The following is a 22,707-nucleotide window of genomic DNA, read 5'->3' on the forward strand; positions in this document are numbered from 1 at the left end:
AACAAATTAATGAATCATTTGAATGAATTAATGACTCATTAGGACAGTGACTTTTTGCCACCTACTGATTTTGGTTGTAAAAGTTTATTTTCATTTTTCCCAACATTTCATATTTCTATATTCAATATATTTTGGATTAAAATTTTATAACATAATATAAATTTTCATTGTTTAGACAGTTGTTAACGGTATGTGTTAGTACATAAAAATTTAATTTGACTGGTAAATGAATAATTTGAATGAATGAATGGACAAAAGAACGAACAAATGATAGATCATTTGAGTGAATGACTCAATATGACAGTGAATATTTTTAAAAGTATAGTTAAATTTTTTCTCCCAACATTTCATTTTTCTATATTCAATATATTTTGGTTTTAAATCTTATATAGCAGTGATCTTGTAACATTATTTAAAAAGTTGATGACAGTCTGTGTAAATACATATACATTTCGTTTGATTGGTGAATGAATCATTTGATAGAATGAATCATTTGAATGAATCAATCAATCAATCAATCAAATCAATCAATCAGTCATTCGGACAGTGACTTTCTTCCAACTACTGACTTTAGTTTTAAAAGTGTAATTTAATTTTTTCCTCAACATTTCTTATTTCTTTATCAAATATATTTTGGATTTAAATTGTGTAACATGATATCGATTTTATAACACTATTTATACAGTGTTTGACAGTCTGCGTAAGTACATGTACATTTTATTTGATTGTCGAATTAATAATTTGAATGGACTAACGAACAAACAAATGATAGATTATTTGAAAGAATGAATCATTAAAGTGAATGAATGAATCATTAGGACAGTGAATTTTTGTTACTAACTGATTTTGGTGTTTAAAGCATAATTTATTATTATTTGTTTAAACATAATATTAATTTTATAACATTATTTATACAGTTGTTAACAGTCTGTGTAAATACATTTAAATTTTATTTGACCGGTAACATCCCTAATAGTGCATTTGCAATAATTGCATTTATTAAATAAATATTATTAAAAATAATAATAATAAATGAAAGGTGGCACATACAATTAAAAGTGTTAAAAAAGTTGCCTTTATAAAAGGAAAAAAAAATGGCACTTGAAATCGATTTTAAATATTAACCATTAATAGGAAAAATATCTGGGAAAGCTTGTATCACTGCTTATAGGTTTGGGATTATTTTTTAGTTTTTATCCTGTAAAGTGTCCTCCTTTTGGCTGTTATAGAAATGGTCACCATATGTACCATATGTATGAACTATTCCTCCCAGTAAGCTGCTGTCCAAGGTTCTAAACTAGCTTTAAAGAAAAAGTACACTGCAGATAATTTCTCACTAGTCACACTAGTCTACAGTATGTGTGTGCGAATAAACAGTGACAATGTCTCAGTAAGGAAGCCCATATCAGTGCTTTGCTTTTGCCCTGATGCCCAATGACTCACTGTATCTCTAAAAGAAGCCCATGGCACTCACACTGCCACCGACTGACTGACCACAGGTCACTCTTACTCATATCATGAATATTCAGCATTGGCTCTGACTCGTCCAGATTAGAAACATAATGTGGGGAATTCACTAGGAATGAATTATGCTCGCACCATTTATTTGCATTGTTTTAGCATTCAGTTCCATTGCCTGAATTATGCAAATAATGGCACAGCGTTAACTAGTCCAGCCAAATAGCCTGGGGGTATGGTGGATAAGGCATAATCTATAGTAGGCATAATTTAAATAGAAAAGAGGCATGTTTGTGTTGAGAAAAATAAAATATATATATGAAATTATATGATGGCTAGGGAGGCACAGACATTAAAATTCTGGCAGATACCAATAAGCTAAGAATTATTTATCATGCTATGGACAATGACAAATAAATGGCTTATATTAAAATTCTATACTAATCTGTATAAAATAAAATAAAAAAATTTCATTAAAATGAATCGTCTGAATAATTAAATCATTTGAATGAATTAATTAATCATTAAAATGAATAAATGAGGGAACAAACAAATAAATGAATGAATGAATAAATTAATGATTCATTAGGACAGTGGCTTTTTGACACCTACTGATTTTTATTTTATAATTATAAAGTATAATTCCCCCCAACATGTCATATTTCTATATTCAATATTTCAGATACCATAAGCTGAGAATTATTATGTTATGAACAATAATAAATAAATGGCATATATAACAAATCTTTACTAATATGCATAAAATAAAATAAAAATGAATATCTAAATAAAATAAAAATGAATCATTTGAATGAATGAACGAACAAAGGAATGAATGAATCATTTAAAAGAATGAACAAAATAAAATAAAATAAAATAAAATAAAACAAAATAAAATAAAATAAAATAAAATAAAATAAAATAAAATAAAATAAAATAAAATAAAATAAAATAAACCTTAAAAATGAAAACATATAATTTAAATGCCACAAGTGAATTTAGGACATTCCACAATATTATAATGGATATTAAAAATAAAAATGCATATTAATTTTATTAATTAATTTTATTTAATTTGCAAAATGTCACATTTAAAAGTGTGTTTTTTTTTGTGTTTTTAAAGAAGTGTTGTTACTGTTAACTAAAACAACTAAAATTGGTTTTGTTAATTGAAATATAAAATTTGACTATATAAAATAGAAAAATTGACTCAAATTTTCATAAATTAAATAAAAGTCTAAAAGAAAAATAATTTAACGCTAAATGGAAATAATAAAAAAACATCTTTTTTTTTTTTTAAATGTACAATGACAATCTAAAATTAAAATGAAAACTGAAAATATAAAAATAAAAGCGAAAATTATAATAGTATACAAATACTACTAAAATAAAACTGACATGACAGCATTGTGCTCATACTTCTACATTCGGATGTAAATACATATTTTATATTTACATATAAAAATTGAGAAAATTAAGTGCAGTTACCCATTCAGTACCAAGTAATAATGTAATATTAGCCATACTGAAATTTTTATGCATTCCTATTATTGACAGATATTGAACTGAACTGAATCAACACTGAAATGATCGTCAGCGGAGCTGCTTATAGCTGAAACCTCTTTCATAAAGAGTTGACTTTACACAGTTATTAAAGGATAACTCCACTTTCAGAACAACAATTTACAAAAAATGTACTCACCCCCTTGTCATCCATGATGTTCATGTCTTTCTTTCTTCAACCGTAAAGAAATTGTTTTTTGAGGAAAACATTTCAGCATTTTTCTTCATATAATGGACTGATATAGTGCCCCGACTTCGAACTTCCGAAATGCGGTTGTAAACGATCCCAGCCGAGGAAGAAGGGTCTTATCTAGCATAACAATCGGTTATTTTTATAAAAATAATACAATTTATATACTTTTTAATATCAAATGCTCGTCTTGTCTCACTCTGCCTGGACTGTTTTTTCCGGTTCATGTCAGTTAGGGTATGTCGAAAAACTCCCATCTCATGTTCTCCCTCAATTTCAAAATCATGCTATATCGCTGTTTTACCTTTTTTGTTAAGGGTGTTTGATCTTCTTTGCATGTTCACTTTGCAAAGACTGGGTCGGTACTTCTGCAGCGATGTAGGATGATTTTGAAATGATTTTTGAAGCTGAGGAAGAAAATACGATGGGAGTTTTTGACAGAGAGAGAAAGGCAAGACGAGCGTTTGAGATTAAAAAGTATTTAAATTGTATTTTTTAAATGAAAATAACCAATCGTTTCGCTAGATAAGACCCTTCTTCCTCAGCTGGGATCATTTACAACCACATTTGGTATCATTTGAAGCCGCATTTAAACTGCATTTTGGAAGTTCAAAATTGGGGCACCATATCAGTCCATTATATGGAGAAAAATGCTGAAATGTTTTCCTCATAAAACACAATGTCTTTACGACTGAAGAAAGAAAGACATGAACATCTTGGATGACAAGGGGGTGAGTACATTATATGTGAATCTTTGTTTTGGAAGTGGACTTCTCCTTTAAACAGAATTTAGTTAAGTTTCATTTTCATTTTCGCATTGTTTCTGGTACTCTCCTGATTAATATTGTGAAGCGCCTCTGATACAATCTCTGTCATCCAAAGTGTTACTAAAGTAAAGGTGATTTGAAAATGCACATTTTGGCATGGAATAAAGTGCACCAGCACTCCAGTCTTCATATACGAGACGCAAAGTCTCCTCAGAGACATTTTGGTCAAGCTAAAGCAGTCTGTACCATCTTAGCATCCCACAGCCTGAAGACATCAGCTCTTAAATTCTCAAGGCTTTTGTCTAAGAGACGAGGATAAAGACTTCCTGTCCGGACTCTTAAGTAGCCGTGGGTCTAGCCGTCTCCTGGCCGTAGATGCGGTAGAGAGAGACAGGGAGGTTTGAGAACATTAGTCTAATTGCTTAGTGCTTGAATTGTCATTTAAAGCCATTTCACCCGCACTGATAAAGGATCACGCGGTCCTCCATCAAAATGCCGTTTCTGTGCCGCTGCATTTCCCACAAGCTGCCCTCACATAAAAAACATTTAAAAGAGCCATATAATACCATACTTAAAGTCACCAACTTAGGATCAAGCATGTTAACTGATAGAGAATAGATAAAACAGCCTGTACAGAAATAGAGTTATTGATTAATCATAAACATACAGATATGCAGGTCATTCAGTGTAAGAGTATAAAATAGATTTGTCAGGGACAGATATAGGCTGTCTTGGTATAATTTCCTGTGACGGTATGGAGTGGGCAGCCTGCGTAGCTACAGAAAGCATACGTAATTGAATTTATGTGTAACCAGAGATAGGTAACAGGGAGCAGGTGTTGGATTAGACATTCCTGCTCTGATGTCATCAGCTGAGTTGGCAGACAGGAAGTGTTCATCCGCACGCACCACCTGCCCACAGACAATGACCCAGCACAATTTTTCTGTGTATGTGTGTGGATGTGTTTACACAGGATTCGTCTAAAAGGCTCATAATCATGCATAAATAAAAAAAAAGATCATTTCGCTAAACGCTCATCATGCTCTTTTTTTAAATAGTGCAAGTAAATTCTGAGTTTTGTTACATTTAAGGAGAAATTCCTTGGGGGACATTAAAATTTAAGCAAATGAGACAATAATAGATAATTTGGTCTTGGATGAATTAGATGAAATGTCAGCATTGAAATCTCTCAGTTTTGATTGGGCAAATCTGTAGACATATATACAATGTAATATTTATGTAAACCAGTGAGATTTCTAGTTCTCATACCACTCTAAATTACGTTTGGTCATTAAATACACGTACACTACTGTTTAAATATTTGGGGTTGGTAAGATTATTAAAATCTTTCTGAAATTAGTCTCTTATGCTCACCAAGGCTGTATTAATTTGATCAAAAATAGAGGAAAAAGAGTAATATAGTTAAATATTATTACAAATTAAAATAACTGTTTTGTATTTGAATATGTTTTAAAATGTAATTTATTCCTGTGATGCAAAGCTGAATTTTTAACATCATTACTTCAGTCTTCAGTGTCACATGATCCTTCAGAAATCATTCTAAAATGCTGCTTTGCTGCTTAAGAAACTGTTATTATTATTGTTATTATTATTATTATTATTATTATTAATGTTAAAAACAGTTGTGTTGCTTTTTTTTTTTTGGAAAACCGTACATATTTTCAGGATGAATAGAAAGATTTATTTATTTATTTATTTATTTATTTATTTATTTAAAACAACATTTATTTAAAATTACAATATTTTGCATTTGCATTATATTTTATTACAATATTCTTATAACTGTCACTTTTGAACAACTTAATGTTGCTGTTGAATAACTGATATTTAAAAAAATATATAATAAATTATTGTAGTATTAAAATAATAAACAGCAATAATAAAAATAATGTTTTGAGTATTTTCAGTAAATCATTTGTAAAAAAAAATGTGTAAATAATATTCTTATCACCATCACTTTTGATCAATTTAATATGGTATTCTTAAATAATTAATATAAAAACATATTATTATTATTATAAATTATTATCGTATTATTATAATAAAAAATATAAACAATAATCATAAAAATTATATTTTGAGAATTTTCAGTAAGTAATTTGTAATGAAACTTTTTTGTATTTATTGGTAAAATTTCTAAAATAAGTGTATATAGATAGATAAATTCAGGATAATTTGATAAATGGAATGTTTCATTTATTTATTTATTTACTTAAAAGAACAGCATTTATCTAAAATAGAAATATTTTGCATTGTTAATTTTATTATAAAATTCTTACTTGTATGTTATGTGTTGAATAATTAATACAAAAAATTTGGTTATTTTAATAATGTAATATAGTGTTATTACAATAAAAATAATAAACAGTAATAAAAATAATTTAGAGAATTTTTTGTGAATAATTTATAAAGAAACTTTTGTATTCATTACTAAAAATTATGAATAATATATATATAAATATATATATATATATATATATATACACACACACACACACACACACACACACACATTTTTTTTATTTTTTTTAAGCAGTAGGAAACTTGTGGTGTGCAATGCTAAGTGTCAATGGGGTCAAAACATCCAGTCCTGTCAAATATAATCAGTGAAATACAGCTGATGTTGCATATCCTGCTCAAAATCACACCAGGCTCATCATGTACAGTCTGACACGAGACAACAGTAAAGGACAGTAAAAGACACGCTCTAAGCAAAAGTCTCCATTTGCCCTTCGTTTAATCAAATTTCAATCTAGAAGAAACAACCAAAATATTACTTCCTATAAATCTCACTCACTTGGTCGGCTCCAGCTTTTTTTCCTCTTTTTTTAACTAAAAACTTTCTCTCCTTTTCTCTCTTACAGTACAAGCAAGTAGAGCAGTACATGTCCTTCCACAAGCTGCCGGCTGACATGCGGCAGAAAATCCACGATTATTATGAACATCGCTACCAGGGAAAGATCTTCGACGAGGACAGCATCCTTAACGAGCTCAACGACCCGCTCAAAGAGGTGAGACACCGATATCTCATAGTAGTGCTGCTGACCCAGGGTCAGAGCTAATGTGGCCACGGGTACATTTAAACCTAAGCATCTCAGAAAATAAGTGCTGATCTAGGATAATCTCCCTGTCTGGACGCATAATCGCTTTCATTTGGATATGAAAGGAAACATCTTAGGTCTTCATTACCACAGGTCTGCAAAATTATTTCAATGCCACGTACGGTTCTTTAAGCCCCAGTCACTGCTTCTGGCAGATTTACTCATCTGTAATGGTAACGCTGTGTCAGGTTATTGGTTGCCATCAAAACACACAGATGTTCTTATAGAAAAATTAAGGAAGATTAACATCTACTGTATGTCTGATTGAATATAATGAAATATATTTTTTAAATATTATATAATAGTTTTATATGGTATTTTAATAGTAAATAATAATTTCCACCACATTACATTAAAAGTAAATGAATGATGTTAACACAGCATGGTGAATTAAATATATGAAACTATTAAAATGAAATTAAATGAATAATGTTTAACATTGTGATAAAAAAAAATGACACCAATTTATTTATAAATAATAATATACATATTAAATATTGTTAGAAAGGCAAATAAATACTTTTTTGGTCGTTTAACATAATATTAAAAATGTGTTTTGCGTAATATTTTTATGATGAAGTTAAAAATATTATCTTTCTAGGTTGTTTTGCGTAATATTATATGAAAGTATATAAAAATTAAATCAATAATGCTTAACATTGTGATACAAAAAATACACTAATTCATATATAAATAATGAGATGCATATTAAATATTGTTAGTAGGTAAAATAAATAAATACATCCTAGGTTGTTTTGCATATTAAAAATGTGTTTCGGAAAATATGTTTTATTAAACATAAAAAATACATTTATACATTAAATAAATAAGTATTTTCTAAGTTGTTTTGCATAATATATGAAACTATTAAAATGAAATAAATTAGAATGAAATTAATATGAAATGAAACCAATAATGTTTAACATTGTGATTAAAATGGACACCAATTCATATATAAATAATGAGATACATATTAAATATTGTTAGTGGGTTAAATAAATAAATAAATACTTTCTAGGTTGTTTTGCATATTGAAAATGTGTTTTGTAAAATATTTTTTTCTAAAATATAAAATTATTAAAATGTTAAATATTAAATTTATACCTTAAATCCTTTCTATGTTGTTTTGCATAATATTAAAAATGTGTTTTTAATAAAACATTTTTTAGAAAATTAAAAATATAGAAAATTAATTTATACTTTTCTAGGTTGTTTTGCATAATATTATATTAACCTATTCTAATTATAAATGAAATTATTTAAAATGAAACTAATCAAATGAAATCAATAATGCTTAACATTGTGATAAAAATGGACACCAATTCATATATAAATAATGAGATACATATTAAATACTGTTAGAAGATTAAATAATTTTTTATATTAAATTATTAAAATATTAAATATTTAAATAAATCACATTAAATATTAAAATAGGAAGTTGTGAATATAAAAATCAGAACACATTGTTATACAAACGTCATTTTAATAAATAAATATGGAGATATATATTGAAACATAAATATTGCACTCTAGGTTCTTTACACAATAATAAAAAATAATGTCTTAAATTTTCTTAAATATTGGAATTAAAAGTGCCATTTTAGAAATAAATGTTGAGATACATATTCAATATTTTTAGAAGATACATACATGTATGCATGTATATATATATATATATATATATATATACACACACTACCGTTCAAAAGTTTGGGGTCAGTACATTTTTATTGTTTCTTTTCTTTTTTTTTTATTTTTAAAGAAATTAATACTTTTATTCACCAAGGATGTATTAAGTTAATAATTAAAAGTTTATTAAAAGTTAATAATAAATAATTTACATTGTTATAAAATATTTATATTTTGAATAAACACTGTACTTTTTAAACTCGTTATTCATGAAAGAATCCTGGAAAAAAAAAAAAAAAAAAATCACAGGTTCCAAAAAATATTTGGCAGCACAACTGTTGATATTATCCAACATTGATCATTCTAATAATAAATCCGCATATTAGAATGATTTCTGAAGGATCATGTGACACTTAAGACTGGAGTAACAGCTGATAAAAATTCAGCTTTTCATCACAGAAATAAATTCTATTTTAAAGTATGTTAAAATAAAAAACATTATTTTATATTGTGAAAACATTTTGCAATATTACTGTTTTTTTTCTATATTTTTAATCAAATAAATGCAGCCTTGATGAGCATAAGAGACTTCTTTAAAGACTATTACAAGTCTTACTGACCCCGAACTTTTGAACGGTAGTGTATATATATACATCTTTTTAGGTTGTTGTGCATAATAATAAAAAATATTGTTTTAAATATATTATTATTTTACATTACTGTTCGAAAATGTAATATAATGTAATATAATATCATTTAATTTTTCTTTATTATATAAAGCGCATAAAAAAAATGCTTGAAGATACGCTGCATGGTTTGAATCCGCTATAATATTACAATAGAAATGGAAAGGTCAAGTACATTGCATTATGGGATACAGTACCCAGCCCTATGTGCACTATTATATAGTATACTGCACATTTTGATAAATATTGTAGGTCATCAATATATTCTACACTCACAGGATATTATTATATGGTAGACAACTTACATGGACTGGGAATGTATCAAAATTACCCAGAATGCATCACTGATGTCATCATGATTGAGCAGATAGAGCGAGTGTCTGTTATGACACAGCAAAGTGAGAGATAACACTGACATCTTCAGCCCCAAAACACCTTTAACTCCCGGCAGCACCTCCCTCCCTCTTTTCCTCGCTCCTCCATCTCTCTCTTTCCCTCAGTTGGTCAGGGCTGCTATTTTTACATGCACCGCCTTGTGACAAACCAGCTTTAAATAGATAAAGTCTCCAGCTTGTCTCCCCAGTGGAGGTAAAGGGTTGGACGTGGCTATCAAACTCATTATTCCTCCTGTGTGATTGCGGTCAGAACCTTCCTGACGCTTTTCTGACTACGCCACGATTTAAAGCACAGTGCAAATTTGTTCTTCACACCCGAGCCACACCAAACAAACACATCCTTCACCCCGGCGGGGCGGAGATGAGAAAGACTGAGTATTATCTGCATCAGGCTTTCAGCTAATGGCTGAAGTGAGCTTGACACTGACTGTATGGGTACCATAAAATAAGCTCACTGCAATGCAGTGGGAAGAGAGTCTATAGAGGCTGGTGATTGTCGCAGAGGAGTGCTAAGCAAAAAGTGTGTAAAAAAAAAAAACCTTTGAAAATAAGAAGTTTAGAAAGACATTGACATTTCGAAAGACATTTCCCAGCCCTACTAAACAATATATTAAATATATTATATAAGTTTAAGCTATAATATATAGTTTTTTTTGTCCCACGGGAAATTCTGAACATGAAATTAAGCAAAAAAGAAAAAAAAAAAAAAAAAAACTTACATCATTTCAGACATAATTATTGAGATATCAAATGTTGTCAGAAGGCAAAAATATAAAGCTATTTTTTAATTATTTGTTTGACTGTTTATATTACAGCTTATTTGTTTAATGCAATGCAATACAATAAAAATAAAATTATAAAAATAAATAAATAAATAAAATTAAGTAAAAAAGTTGTTTTTACTTTCTGTTTCAAATTTCAAACATCAAATTTAATCAAAAAAAAAAAAAAAAAAACCTCACCATTTCAGATATAATAATAGATATCAAATATTGTTAGAAAGTAAAAACATTTAAATAAATAAATAATACATTCATAAAAAAATAAAGTGTTTTATTTATACTATACATTTTTTTTCAATTCTTGATTAAATATTTTGCTCAACTGTTGATTAAATATTGAAAATCAACAATTATATTACTTAAAACATCAAAAATACTATTTATTTATTTATTTGTTTATTTATTTATTTATTTATTACTGTTTGATGTGTGTTACGTGCATTTTCTTTGTTTTGTTCCACAGGAAATTGCGAATGCAAAATAAACATTTTTTTTTTTTAAATAAAGAAATGTTTTGTTTATATTACATAAAACATCAAAAATGCTTATTTATTTATTATATTTATTTATTTATTTATGTATGTATGTATGTATGTATGTATGTAAAACAGACATACAAACATATCAATATTTTCAAAAAGCAAAAATCGTTTAAATAAATAAATCAATCAATCAATCAATCAATAAATGTTTATATTACATTTTTATACTGTATTTTCAAAAAGCAAAAACATTTATTCATTTAAACATTTTACCACTCATAAATAAATAAATAAATAAATAAATGTTTATGTAACATAAAACAACAAAAATGCTTATTTATTTATTTCTGTTTAATTTATTCATAAACATTTTTCTTTGTTTTGTCCCAAAATTAAGCAACGTTGTGATTAAAAAACAAAACACTTTTTACAAATATACAAACATTATTTCAAATTCAAATATTTTCAAAAATCATTTAAACATTTTACCACTTAAATATCAAATAAATAAATAAATGTTTATATTACACATTTTTAGGTTGTTCTACAAAAACAAAAAGATTGATTGTGTTTTGTTTTGCCCCACAGGAAATTGTAAACTTCAACTGTCGTAAGCTGGTGGCCACTATGCCGTTGTTTGCAAACGCAGACCCCAACTTTGTGACGGGAATGCTGAGTAAGCTAAAGTTCGAGGTCTTCCAGCCTAACGATTACATCATTCGCGAAGGGACCGTGGGTAAAAAGATGTACTTCATACAGCATGGAGTGGCCAGCGTCATCACCAAATTCAACAAAGAGCTGAAACTCACCGACGGATCCTACTTTGGAGGTCAGTTCAAAACTCACAGATCATTTCCTCAGTTTTTGAGGAATGATTTAAAACACAATCAAATAAAAACACTAACATTAACCCTAACCAATGCAGTGCAATTTCTGTAAGTACACCATTTCGTACTCAAGGACCAAAATCAAACTGACTTGTACAGTAAAAACCACAAGCTTTTAACTGCGAGAACAGCCACACAGCATTTTATAATTTAGAGATTATGTCACGAACGACCTTGATGTCACGTGTTCTTCCGTGTTACCTAAGCTGCACGAGTGTGGGAACGAAATATGAAATGAAATCCTTTTTTCTCACGATTCATGAAGGTTGTGCCTGCTCTAGCATGGGTGCACTGCGATGCCAGCCACCTGCTCCAGTGGAAAACCATCTGCTACTGGTCTTTTGGCCCGTAGCGGGAATGCTGCTGGCATGTGTGCGTTTGTACACGGGGGCGAACGTGTGTCGAAGCTGCTGGCAGTGTCAGGAAATCTCTTCCTCCTCACTGCTTTCTGATAGAAACTCAACACACGTTGACCTTGGTCCTAAATTGAATGAAGAGCATAGAAAAACATGCAGGACAACACAATTTACACACTTATTAAGGGGTTGCATCAAGTCAAATTGCGTTCAGTGTAGGTTTTTTGACCGCCATAGGTTTTATCAAAGTTGATACTGAAAATTCAGAAAAAAAGTGTCTAGCATTTATTTATTAATTGATTAACTGATTGAAAACTTATTTAAATCTTACTTATTCAAACCTCTATTTTAACATTTGTATTTATTTCTAAAGTATTCCACAATTATAATTAGTCAATAAATGCAAAAAAAAAAAAAAAAAAAACTTTCTTTACAAATTATTTACTGAAAATTATGAAAAAATTATACTAGTGGTATTTATTATTGTTATTCTAACAATAACAAAATCAATAAACAAGAATAGTCTAATAAATTATAATAATAAAGCAATTTATTATTAATAATAATTTTAATAATACAAAAAAAAATATTTATTGCTATGATGATGATGACGATGAGCAGTGGTTCAATTTTAATAATAATAATAATAATAATTGTAATAATATTAATAGTATTAGTAATGATAATGATAATAATAATAAACAAAGAAATAATAAACATTAATTTTAACAACAATAAATATAAATAAATATTGTGATGATGACTATTATTAGGTTTATTATGATTAGTCCATATAATTTTAAATTAACAAGTAATTATCCATATTTAATAATTCAAATGTTTTTGTAATAAAGTAATTAAATTTATTTATGTATTATTGTTATCATTATAGTTTAATATTAATAAATAAACAAAAATAACTATTATTATTATGATGATGATTATTGTAATGATGATAATGATGACGACACTGATGATTGTTATTGCTATTATTAAATTGTGTTTTATTATTATTATAAATTGATAAACCTAAAACCTCTGTAGTGATTCTTGTGCTTTATTATTATTATTTATTAATTATATAAATAATTACAATTGTTGTTGTGGTTGTTGCGTATGCTTACTTATAATAATAATAAATAATTATCAATATTTAATAATTAAAATTAATATTTTTGTAAAAAATATTTATTATGTATAACATATTTATATATTATTGTTGTTATTATAGTTTAATATTAGTACATACAAACATAAATTAAATAAATGACGACATTGATGGTTGCTATTATTAAATAAAATTTATTACTGATGATGTTAATGTTGATGATTAGTATTGTTAATACTAATTTTGATAAATCCAAAAGCTGTGTACTGATTCTTGTGCTTTAATAATAAATAGAAAAAGAAATCATAACATTTTGATGATGACTATTATTAGGTTGTTATTATAATTATTTTCAATATTAATAGTAAATGTAATAATAATAATAATTATTATTATTTGTATTGTAATTAATTAAAATATTTTTTTAAATTAATGAATTTATTATTTATAATATATTTATATAAACATTATTAATATTATGATGATAATTATTGTGATGATAATGATGACAACACTGATGATCATTGCTATCATTATTACCTTTGTACTGATTATTGTGCTTTAATACCATGTGAAGTGGTTCAGTTTAATAATAATAATAGTAATAATAATAAATATATAATAGTAAAGACAAAGAAATAATAAATAAAAATAATTAATGCAAATAAAAATAAAGAAAATTATGATGATAACTATTATTAGGTTATTATTATTATTATTTGGCATCTAAATAAATAATTATTAATATTTATAATAATTAATAAGAAGTCATGTTTTTTGTAATAACATTTATGTTTAAATAATAATAATAATAATAATAATAATTATTATTATTATTATTATTATTATTATTATTATATTATTATTATTAATAATAATAATAACAACATGCCGTGATCTAAGCATCCATGTAAATAAACTGAAGTTATGGCGGTGTGCTGTGAGGTGAGGGCCAGTTAAGATGAAGCGCTGATCACGATAAATCAGGCAAACGCCTATTTGTTAGCTCACAGCTGAGATACGTGCCAAGCGACGGACCTCCAAGGCTATGAGGTCAATTGTCATTTCCATTTGCAGAGGCCCGTGAGGAGGCCGGTTGATTGGACGCTCTTTTGTCAGGGTGAGAGAGACACCTTCACACATTTGCTAGCCTAGGCGCTAACTCGCTGGCACTCATCCACCGCTGGCAGCCGGCCACAGACGTGCAACGTAAGACAATTACTACCGGAATCTGAAATTTCATGACGTTTCATCATGTTGCTTTCAGACTTTCTCCATCTCGCTTGACTTTTCCGTCGCTGTTATTGGACTCTGAAAATGTACATTACGGTGACATTTGAGCCTAATGAACCAATTAGAAAGAGAACAGCAAGCGCAAAGTACTTTTGCCGTCCTCACCTTTATATTGCACTGCATGACGCAAGCGAGATGGCACTTTTCCATTAAAATACTCCAACACCTTGTTCCCACTCCCAGCTGGAGAGTGTTGTTAGCATGTCCCGCGGGCTACACAGACTTTTTCCACAGCATTTTTCCTGTCCAGGACAAAATGTCAAGGGTATCATCTCTAGACTCTGTAAATAACGCTAGAAATCTGTCATTTTGAAGCACAGGATGTACAGTCCTGCATTTACAGCAAATATATTCACAAAATCAGTAGTCATATGTTATTTACTCCAGCTCTAGCTTACAGAAATTACATAGAAAAGTATAAATATGCACATCTCAAGGTGAAAGACAGGACCATTTGAACTTCATTTGAACCAGAAGATCTTCTCTAAGCACTAAGGACTTATTCCTCCTGTACAGATTAAACCAAGTTGTGGACAAATAATATGAAAATAGTAATAAAGTTTGTATAATAAATAATATTGCATTTGTTTCATAATAATAAAAATAATTAGAAATAAAATGTTATTGTTATTATACAAATTATTCTATTTATATTATTGATTATATTTATTATTTATATTGCTATAATACAAACAAAAAGAAACAATCAATTGAACATAAATAAAACATTAATAATAATAATAAATTTGTTATTTCTTTGTATAATATAAATAACATTTTTTGTTCTTTATAACAAGTAACAACTGTTAATAATATATTTATTAATATAAATTATCGTTTTATTTGTTTTTGTTTTATAAATTAAACACTTTATTTGTATAATAATAATAATAATAAAGTTTGTATAATAATTTAAATTATAAATAATATATTATTATTATTATTATTATTATTATTATTATTATTATTATTATTGTTATTATTTATTAACAGAATTAGAAAAATTTTGTTATTGTTATACAAATAAAGTAATTATATTTATATTACTGTAATACAAACAATAAATAATAATAATAATGTTATTATATTATATATTTATATATATTTATTAATATCAATTATTATTATCATTTTATTTGTTTGTTTTCTAAATTAAAAATACTGTATTGTATAACAATAATAATAATAGTGTGTATAATAATTTAAATTATAAATAATATTGTCTTAACTTTATTTTTTATAATAATAATAATAACAACAACAATAATAAAGGTTGTATAATAATTTAAATTATAAATAATATTGTCTTTGTTTCATCATTATTATTATTGGTGTTGGTTGTTGTTGTAAATAATATAATTAGAAATAAAATGTTATTGTTATTATACAAATAATTACATATATATCACTGTAATACAAACAAAAAAGAAACAATCAATTGAACAAATAAATAAAAAATATTATTGCTATTATTATTTTATTTTTTGTTATAAATAAAAAATATTTTATTTGTATAACAATAATTAATAAATAAAGTATTTTTAATTTATAATACAAACAAATACATTATTATTATTATTATTATTATTATTATTATTATTATTATTATTATTCAGTAGGTAATACAAATAAATACTTCATAATCCACTATGTAGTACTGATGTATACATAGTTCAAACTTTTTCTTAATTATAAAAATAGATGTTTGGAAAGCTTATCAATCAAGCTTAACAAAGCAGTTCTCTAAGAAGCTCAATAAACAAGTGCAATAAATGAGTGTCATTCAGTCATTTACTGTACCACAAAGTTGTTAGAAACTATGCTTTTGGAAAGCCATGATGCATATATTGTTCAATTGTCAACAATAACCTCAAAATTAAAAAGAAACAGTCTCATCACATTTTTAACACACAGGTAAATTCTAAAGCCATTCACCTCAAGATCAAGATGTACAAAGGAAAAGTGTTGCAAAACCATTACATAAGAATGATCTATATATATATATATTTTATTCTATTCAAGGTTAGCTCTTCCAGCTAGCCTTGAAGATCCTCCTTGTCCAGCAAGTGACCTCCATTATATAAAACGTACTGTAACATCTACAATTTATCTTTTTCCCACAGAGATCTGCCTGTTGACGAAAGGTCGTCGTACAGCCAGCGTCCGCGCTGACACCTACTGCCGACTTTTCTCTCTATCTGTGGACCACTTCAACGAAGTCTTGGAGGAATATCCCATGATGCGCCGTGCTTTCGAAACCGTGGCTATCGACCGTTTGGACCGCATCGGTAAGACCAGAAACCCAACCCTCGCCTTCTCTTCTAGTCTAATGCCTGAACCTCGTGTGTGTTTGTTGCGCGTTTGTCCTGTCCTTCATCGCACCTCAATCATCTACCATTGTGTTGCATGACGTGTCTACAGTATATGCTACCTTATTTTCTCTTTTCTTCTTTCTCCAAATGTCTCGTATGGATTATAGCTATTATTATAGATCATTAGAACTAACTGTTAATGCTAGTTTTAAGTAACTGGTCTGTCGGTAAGCGACAGTGCATGTAGCCGTCCTGCCCGGGGCCATTCGCCCTGCTGGTTTTGGTTCAATGTCATCCCCAAATGGACGCATGGAGGGTGGACGGAGGCAAACCCTCACCAGCATGAGCCTCCGTTCCACTCCCCCACCTCGCACACCTGGGTATGAGCACCACCCCGCCCTCCCCTTGACCCCTAGCAGCAGCAGTGCGCCCCCTAGAGGGGGTTTGAGCTGGTGCACTAAAGGGCAAGGGCTGAAATAATTACCTGTCAATTAGAACCAGTTCTTCACATGTTAGCATAGTCCCTGCTCGTTTAAAATGCTTACTTTATTATATTTATTTACTTCTGTTTTCTTAAAACAAAGAAATAATGAAAAAACTCAATTTATGGTAACACTCAAGTATACTTTTATAATAAGGATCCATTTTTAACATTAGTTAATAGATTAGGAATCATAACACTGAACAGTACTTTTACAGCATTTATTAATATTTGTTAATGTTAATTTCTACATACAAATACATTATTTACTTGTCATCCGAGATGTTCATGTCTTTCTTTCTTCAGTCGAACAGAAATGAAAATTAGCCCATTATTTACTCACCCTCCAGGCATCCTAGGTGTATATGACGTCCTTCTTTCAGACAAATCCAATCTGAGTTTTATTAAAAATTATCCTGTCACTTCCAAGCATTAGAATGGCATAGATGGGTGTTTCTCTTCATCAGTCCAAAACGAGTCCAATAAAGTGCATACATCCATAATTAAAAGTGCTTCACATGACTCCGGCGGGTGAATAAAGCCCTCCTGTAGTGAATCAATGCATTTTTGTAAGAAAAATATCCATATTTAAAACATACGAATCACTTTAATCTAGCTTGCGCCGACTGGTTGTACACGGAAGCAGCTCTGGGCGGATGACATAAGACGTCGGCGTTGCGCATGATCCACCCAAAAGAAACCGAAGTGACGAAAGCAGACACGCAGAGGAGAGACCAAAACAAAACAATAGTCACAAATTAGAACAAAATGAGGATTTGTAAAGAAGAATGTCGGAGGATTTTGATATAAACCAAGAGGAGACTGGTTTTCCTTTGCAAAAGTAAGGAAACTTTGCTTCCTTTGCTTCTGTAAACAAACGTTGGTTTATGCGATACTCATCGGCGCATGTGCAATGCCAATGCCTACATAATCCGCCTGGAGTTGCTTCCATGTACAACCAGCAAGCTAGATTAAAGTGATTTGTGCTTTTTAAATAAATAAAATAAACAAAAATGCATTGATTCCCTACAGGAGGCCTTTATTCACTGTGTGCCGTGTGAGGCACTTTTTATTATGGATGGATGCACTTTATTGGACTTGTTTTGGACTGATGAAGCAAAACACCCGTCTATGTCATTCTAAAGTTTGGAAGTGCCAGGATAATTTTTAATATAACTCCAAATGGATTCGTCTGAAAGAAGGAAGTCATATACACCTAAGATGCCTGGAGGGTGAGTAAATAATGGGCTAATTTTCATTTTTGGGTGAACTATCCCTTTAAGGTTTTTGAGGAAAAACGTTCCTGGATTTTTCTCCGTATAGTGGACTTCAGTGGGAGCCAATGGGTTGAAGGTCAAAAATTGCAGTTTTAATGCAGCTTCAAAGGGCTCTACACAATTCCAGCCGAGGAATAAGGGTCTTAACTTGTGAAACGATCAGTCATTTTCTAAAAAAAAATTAAAATTAATATACTTCTTAACCACAAATGCTCGCACTAGCTGGACTTCATGTATTACGTTACCACGTTGGAAAGGTCACGCATGACGTAGACGAAAGTACAGACCCAGTGTTTACAAAGCAAACATGCAAAGAAAGTTAAACGCCCTTTACTAAAAAATGTAAAACAACGATGTTGGGTGATTTCGAGTTTTTCATCCTACCCTATCTTATTGAACTAAAGTGTACAGACGAAGACCTAACCGTGCGTGACCTTTCCAAAGCAATTACATAATGCACAAACATTTGTAGTAAAAAAGTATAAAAAAAAATTATTTAGAAAATGACCCATCGTAGATAAGATCCTTATTCCTTGTAGAGCCCTTTGAAGATCTGTTTTGGACCTTCGACCCGTTGGCTCACACTTAAGTCCACTATATGGAGGAAAATCTTGGGATGTTTCCTTCAAAAATCTTAATTTTATTTCACCTGAAGAAAGAAAGACATGAACATCTTGGATGACCTAGGGGTAAGGAATTTTTTGTAATTTCTGGAAGTGAACTAATCCTTTAAAGTTGTATATTGAGGGGAAAAATCGTTACAAAATGTTTGAAAATTTCACAATTAATTGTAACACTGAATTAAACATGAAATTTGGAAGTAGACAGACTAAAATATTTTTCATTCTTTTAAAACATTTAATTTTTTTATACTTTTTAACTTTCATTTAACGTTTATGAACCGTATTAATGAAAAAATATTTTTTTACAGTGTAGAAATTAATGTGAATGTAATTTAAACAAACATTAACAAATAAGCATTAGCATGATTATACATTAACATTAAATAATTGATAAATGCTAAAAAGTTGTTTGTGACATCCAGTACATTAACTAATGTTAACGAAGTGAGCCTTATTGTAAAGTGTTACCTAGTTTATTTTAATAATTCTTTTCACAAAACATATTGTTCCAAAGCAGTATTTAATGTTTATTTTCCAGAAGTGTTATTTTTTGGTAGATTTTTGTGCAAAATTTGCATGAATCACCTCAACACCATTAACATCTGAAATATCACATATAAGTAAAAATAGATAATTCAATAAAAAAACACCTTACTCCAACCCCATTTTTCACCACAGCACATTTACTACTTTATTGAATGTTCTCCATGTTCTAAAATTAGCTATGCTTTAAAAAAAAAGCCTCACTTTATTTTAAAACCAGTCGCCTTGATGTACTTTAACATTTTCCTACTAAACACAAATAATCCATTATCACCCACACCACTTTCTTCATAGAAATACTGAAAAGAAGGATTTCTCTTTCAACCAGTTTCAAAGGAACAATGGAAAATAAAAAAGGGATTGATTCGAGCTGTCTTAAGACACGTCAGGTTCTGTAAAGCGGCATATTTTAGTCTTTGTCTCATTGTTGAGATACAGGCCACCGTCCATCACAAATTTGAATTGTGTGGAATTCAAATGTGAGCTAATGCATTCTGAACATTCGTAGAACATCGGTTTGATGTTCTGCACCATTCAATGGGTTCCCTCTACGACCTTGTCACCACTTTTTTATGCTATTCAATTGAATTCTCTGTCACTATGGTTTACAGTAGGATCTAGAGCATGAGCCTTGTTACTTTCCACCCAACATTTCCATGAATCTTTTATTCAATAGGAATATTTGAATTAGTTTGTGACAGACCAGATTTGAAGTGAAGCACAAATGCATCTTAAATTCAGCGGTCACATCCAAGCATAGTTCCAAAATATGTATTTCTTTTTTTTAAAGAAGGGGTTGATATGATTATATAATACAAAGTATAAACTGTGTCTTGTTTCTTTGTGCACCTTTTGATTTCACAGTTCTTAAGATAAAACCGGAAGATAAATTAAGATGTGACCTGAAAACGCAAAGTAAATGTTTCTCCTTTAAGCATATGAATTGGTTATGAAGTATACTAATATAGCATGAAGCCCTGCATAATTTCACAACTTGAGTGCATGAAACATGCTAGAAATCCAAAACAGTATATCCCTTTTTAAGTTCCATTATATAGTCATTGGGATCGAAAAAAAGTAAATAAAAAATAGCACCTGCTTGCCTTTTAGATATAGGTTCTAATGTTATTTTTCAACCCTTTTCCTTGGTTCAGTTTATTTTTGTTTATTTGCTAAATTCTGGCATGTTGCTACTGACTTGCCTTGCACTAAAAGTTGGATTGGATTGGTTTGGATCAATATGCCCACACCATTGTGACATGCACGTCACAACGAATCAATAACAGATAAGAATTGATGCGATCGGGCCAATCAAATCAAATTCAATGCAATTAAATGAAACCCCAAGACGACAGTATGCATTACGCTGTCTGAAATCCAAACTAGGATTCTATCTACACCCATCTCCGTTTGTGGCCGTGACGGCAACAGCCGTTAAACTTCAGTCACAACGCGAGATGACGGGTGTAAAGAAAGTCAAGACGTGCATTTGTCCTTTCATGTGGAGAACGGGCTTGTACCAGATTGCCACTGCAAGTTGCCAGCACTTACAAAAGACTTTTGATTTGACAATAGTCCAACTAAAACAAGGGGTCTTGTCTCATACAAGGGAAAAATACGGACCGTGACATGATTGGTGCTCCATGTACTGTTTTTTGGACTGCAAATGCTTGTCTCGTCCTAAGCAAAAGAATTTGACAAAAAAAGAAAACTAAAGTTACCATGCATTAACCAGAATGACATGTTGTACAATTGATGTATCTATCTTTATTTAAAAATTATTTGACCAGGAGCCCCTCTTGAGATGAGCTCATCTCGTTTTCAAGAGTGTCCTGGCCGACCAGTAGGCAGCAGGTAAATTCCTCATGACGATCCAGATTTTCCCCCCTCACATCTGAAACGATCCACAGGCTTAAGGCAGCCAGCATGCGTTCAGTGCACCCAGTGGACCTCAAAACCAAGGTTAAATCAAACTAATAAAATGCCATTGTAAGTAAAACCAAGGTTGCATGCTATTGTTAAAGTCAAGGCAAGTAATTTTTATGTCGTATTTATGTCTTATTACATAATAATCAATGCATGCATACTATTTGATCGGTTCTAGAAATTCCAAAAGATGTGCTTCACTTAAGGTTTTTACTGCAAGAAAATTATCATAATGATAACGCTGCTGCTTGTTGTGATGATGTTGCTAAACACACACACAAAATGCTTCATTCTGTTTTAATTATTATTTGTCTGTATCTTTAATAGTGGTGTAGATTGCTAAGCTTATTCCACTGTGTTTATGTAGTCAACCTACTTTAAAAATTTTGTTATACATAAAGGGGCAATATAATGATACTTTATTAAAGGGAACCCCAGGTATGGCTTAATATAACATAGAAAACCCATTAAAGATTTACATTATTTAAATCCACATCGTTTTATACATATTTTGGACTATGGGGGCACCATTATTTCCATGACATGAAATGGTTACACTCAATAAGCTACTGGCGCTACCTGTTGATATTTTTACCGCAATGCAATTTGGAACATAAAATACCTATGCGATAACCACAGCTACTAAAAAAGCCTACAGGTGGCGATTAATATAAGTGTAGGCTTAAACCAAATGCTGCACCATTGAGTTTCCCCGCAAGAAGTCTAAATGCCATATCGTGTGAAATCTATGCTGAGAAACTCCTTCAGTAGCTGCTGCGTCATGACAAGCGTTGGGCATGTTTACATCCTGCCATGATGGCATC

General features: G+C 29.7%; 1 protein-coding gene across 1 annotated transcript in view; it reads left to right on the forward strand.

The window, feature by feature from the left end:
• LOC127152303 (potassium/sodium hyperpolarization-activated cyclic nucleotide-gated channel 1) overlaps positions 1-22,707 on the forward strand; it is a 132,398-nt gene that overhangs the window by 96,171 nt on the left and 13,520 nt on the right. Inside the window, exons 5-7 of the mRNA XM_051092884.1 lie at positions 6,864-7,010; positions 11,666-11,906; positions 16,845-17,009. Of these exons, the coding sequence (XP_050948841.1) occupies positions 6,864-7,010; positions 11,666-11,906; positions 16,845-17,009 (553 nt within the window). The remainder of the gene's footprint in view (positions 1-6,863; positions 7,011-11,665; positions 11,907-16,844; positions 17,010-22,707) is intronic.

Source organism: Labeo rohita, chromosome 21 (assembly GCF_022985175.1).
Source record: "Labeo rohita strain BAU-BD-2019 chromosome 21, IGBB_LRoh.1.0, whole genome shotgun sequence".
NCBI classification, from domain to species: domain Eukaryota; kingdom Metazoa; phylum Chordata; class Actinopteri; order Cypriniformes; family Cyprinidae; genus Labeo; species Labeo rohita.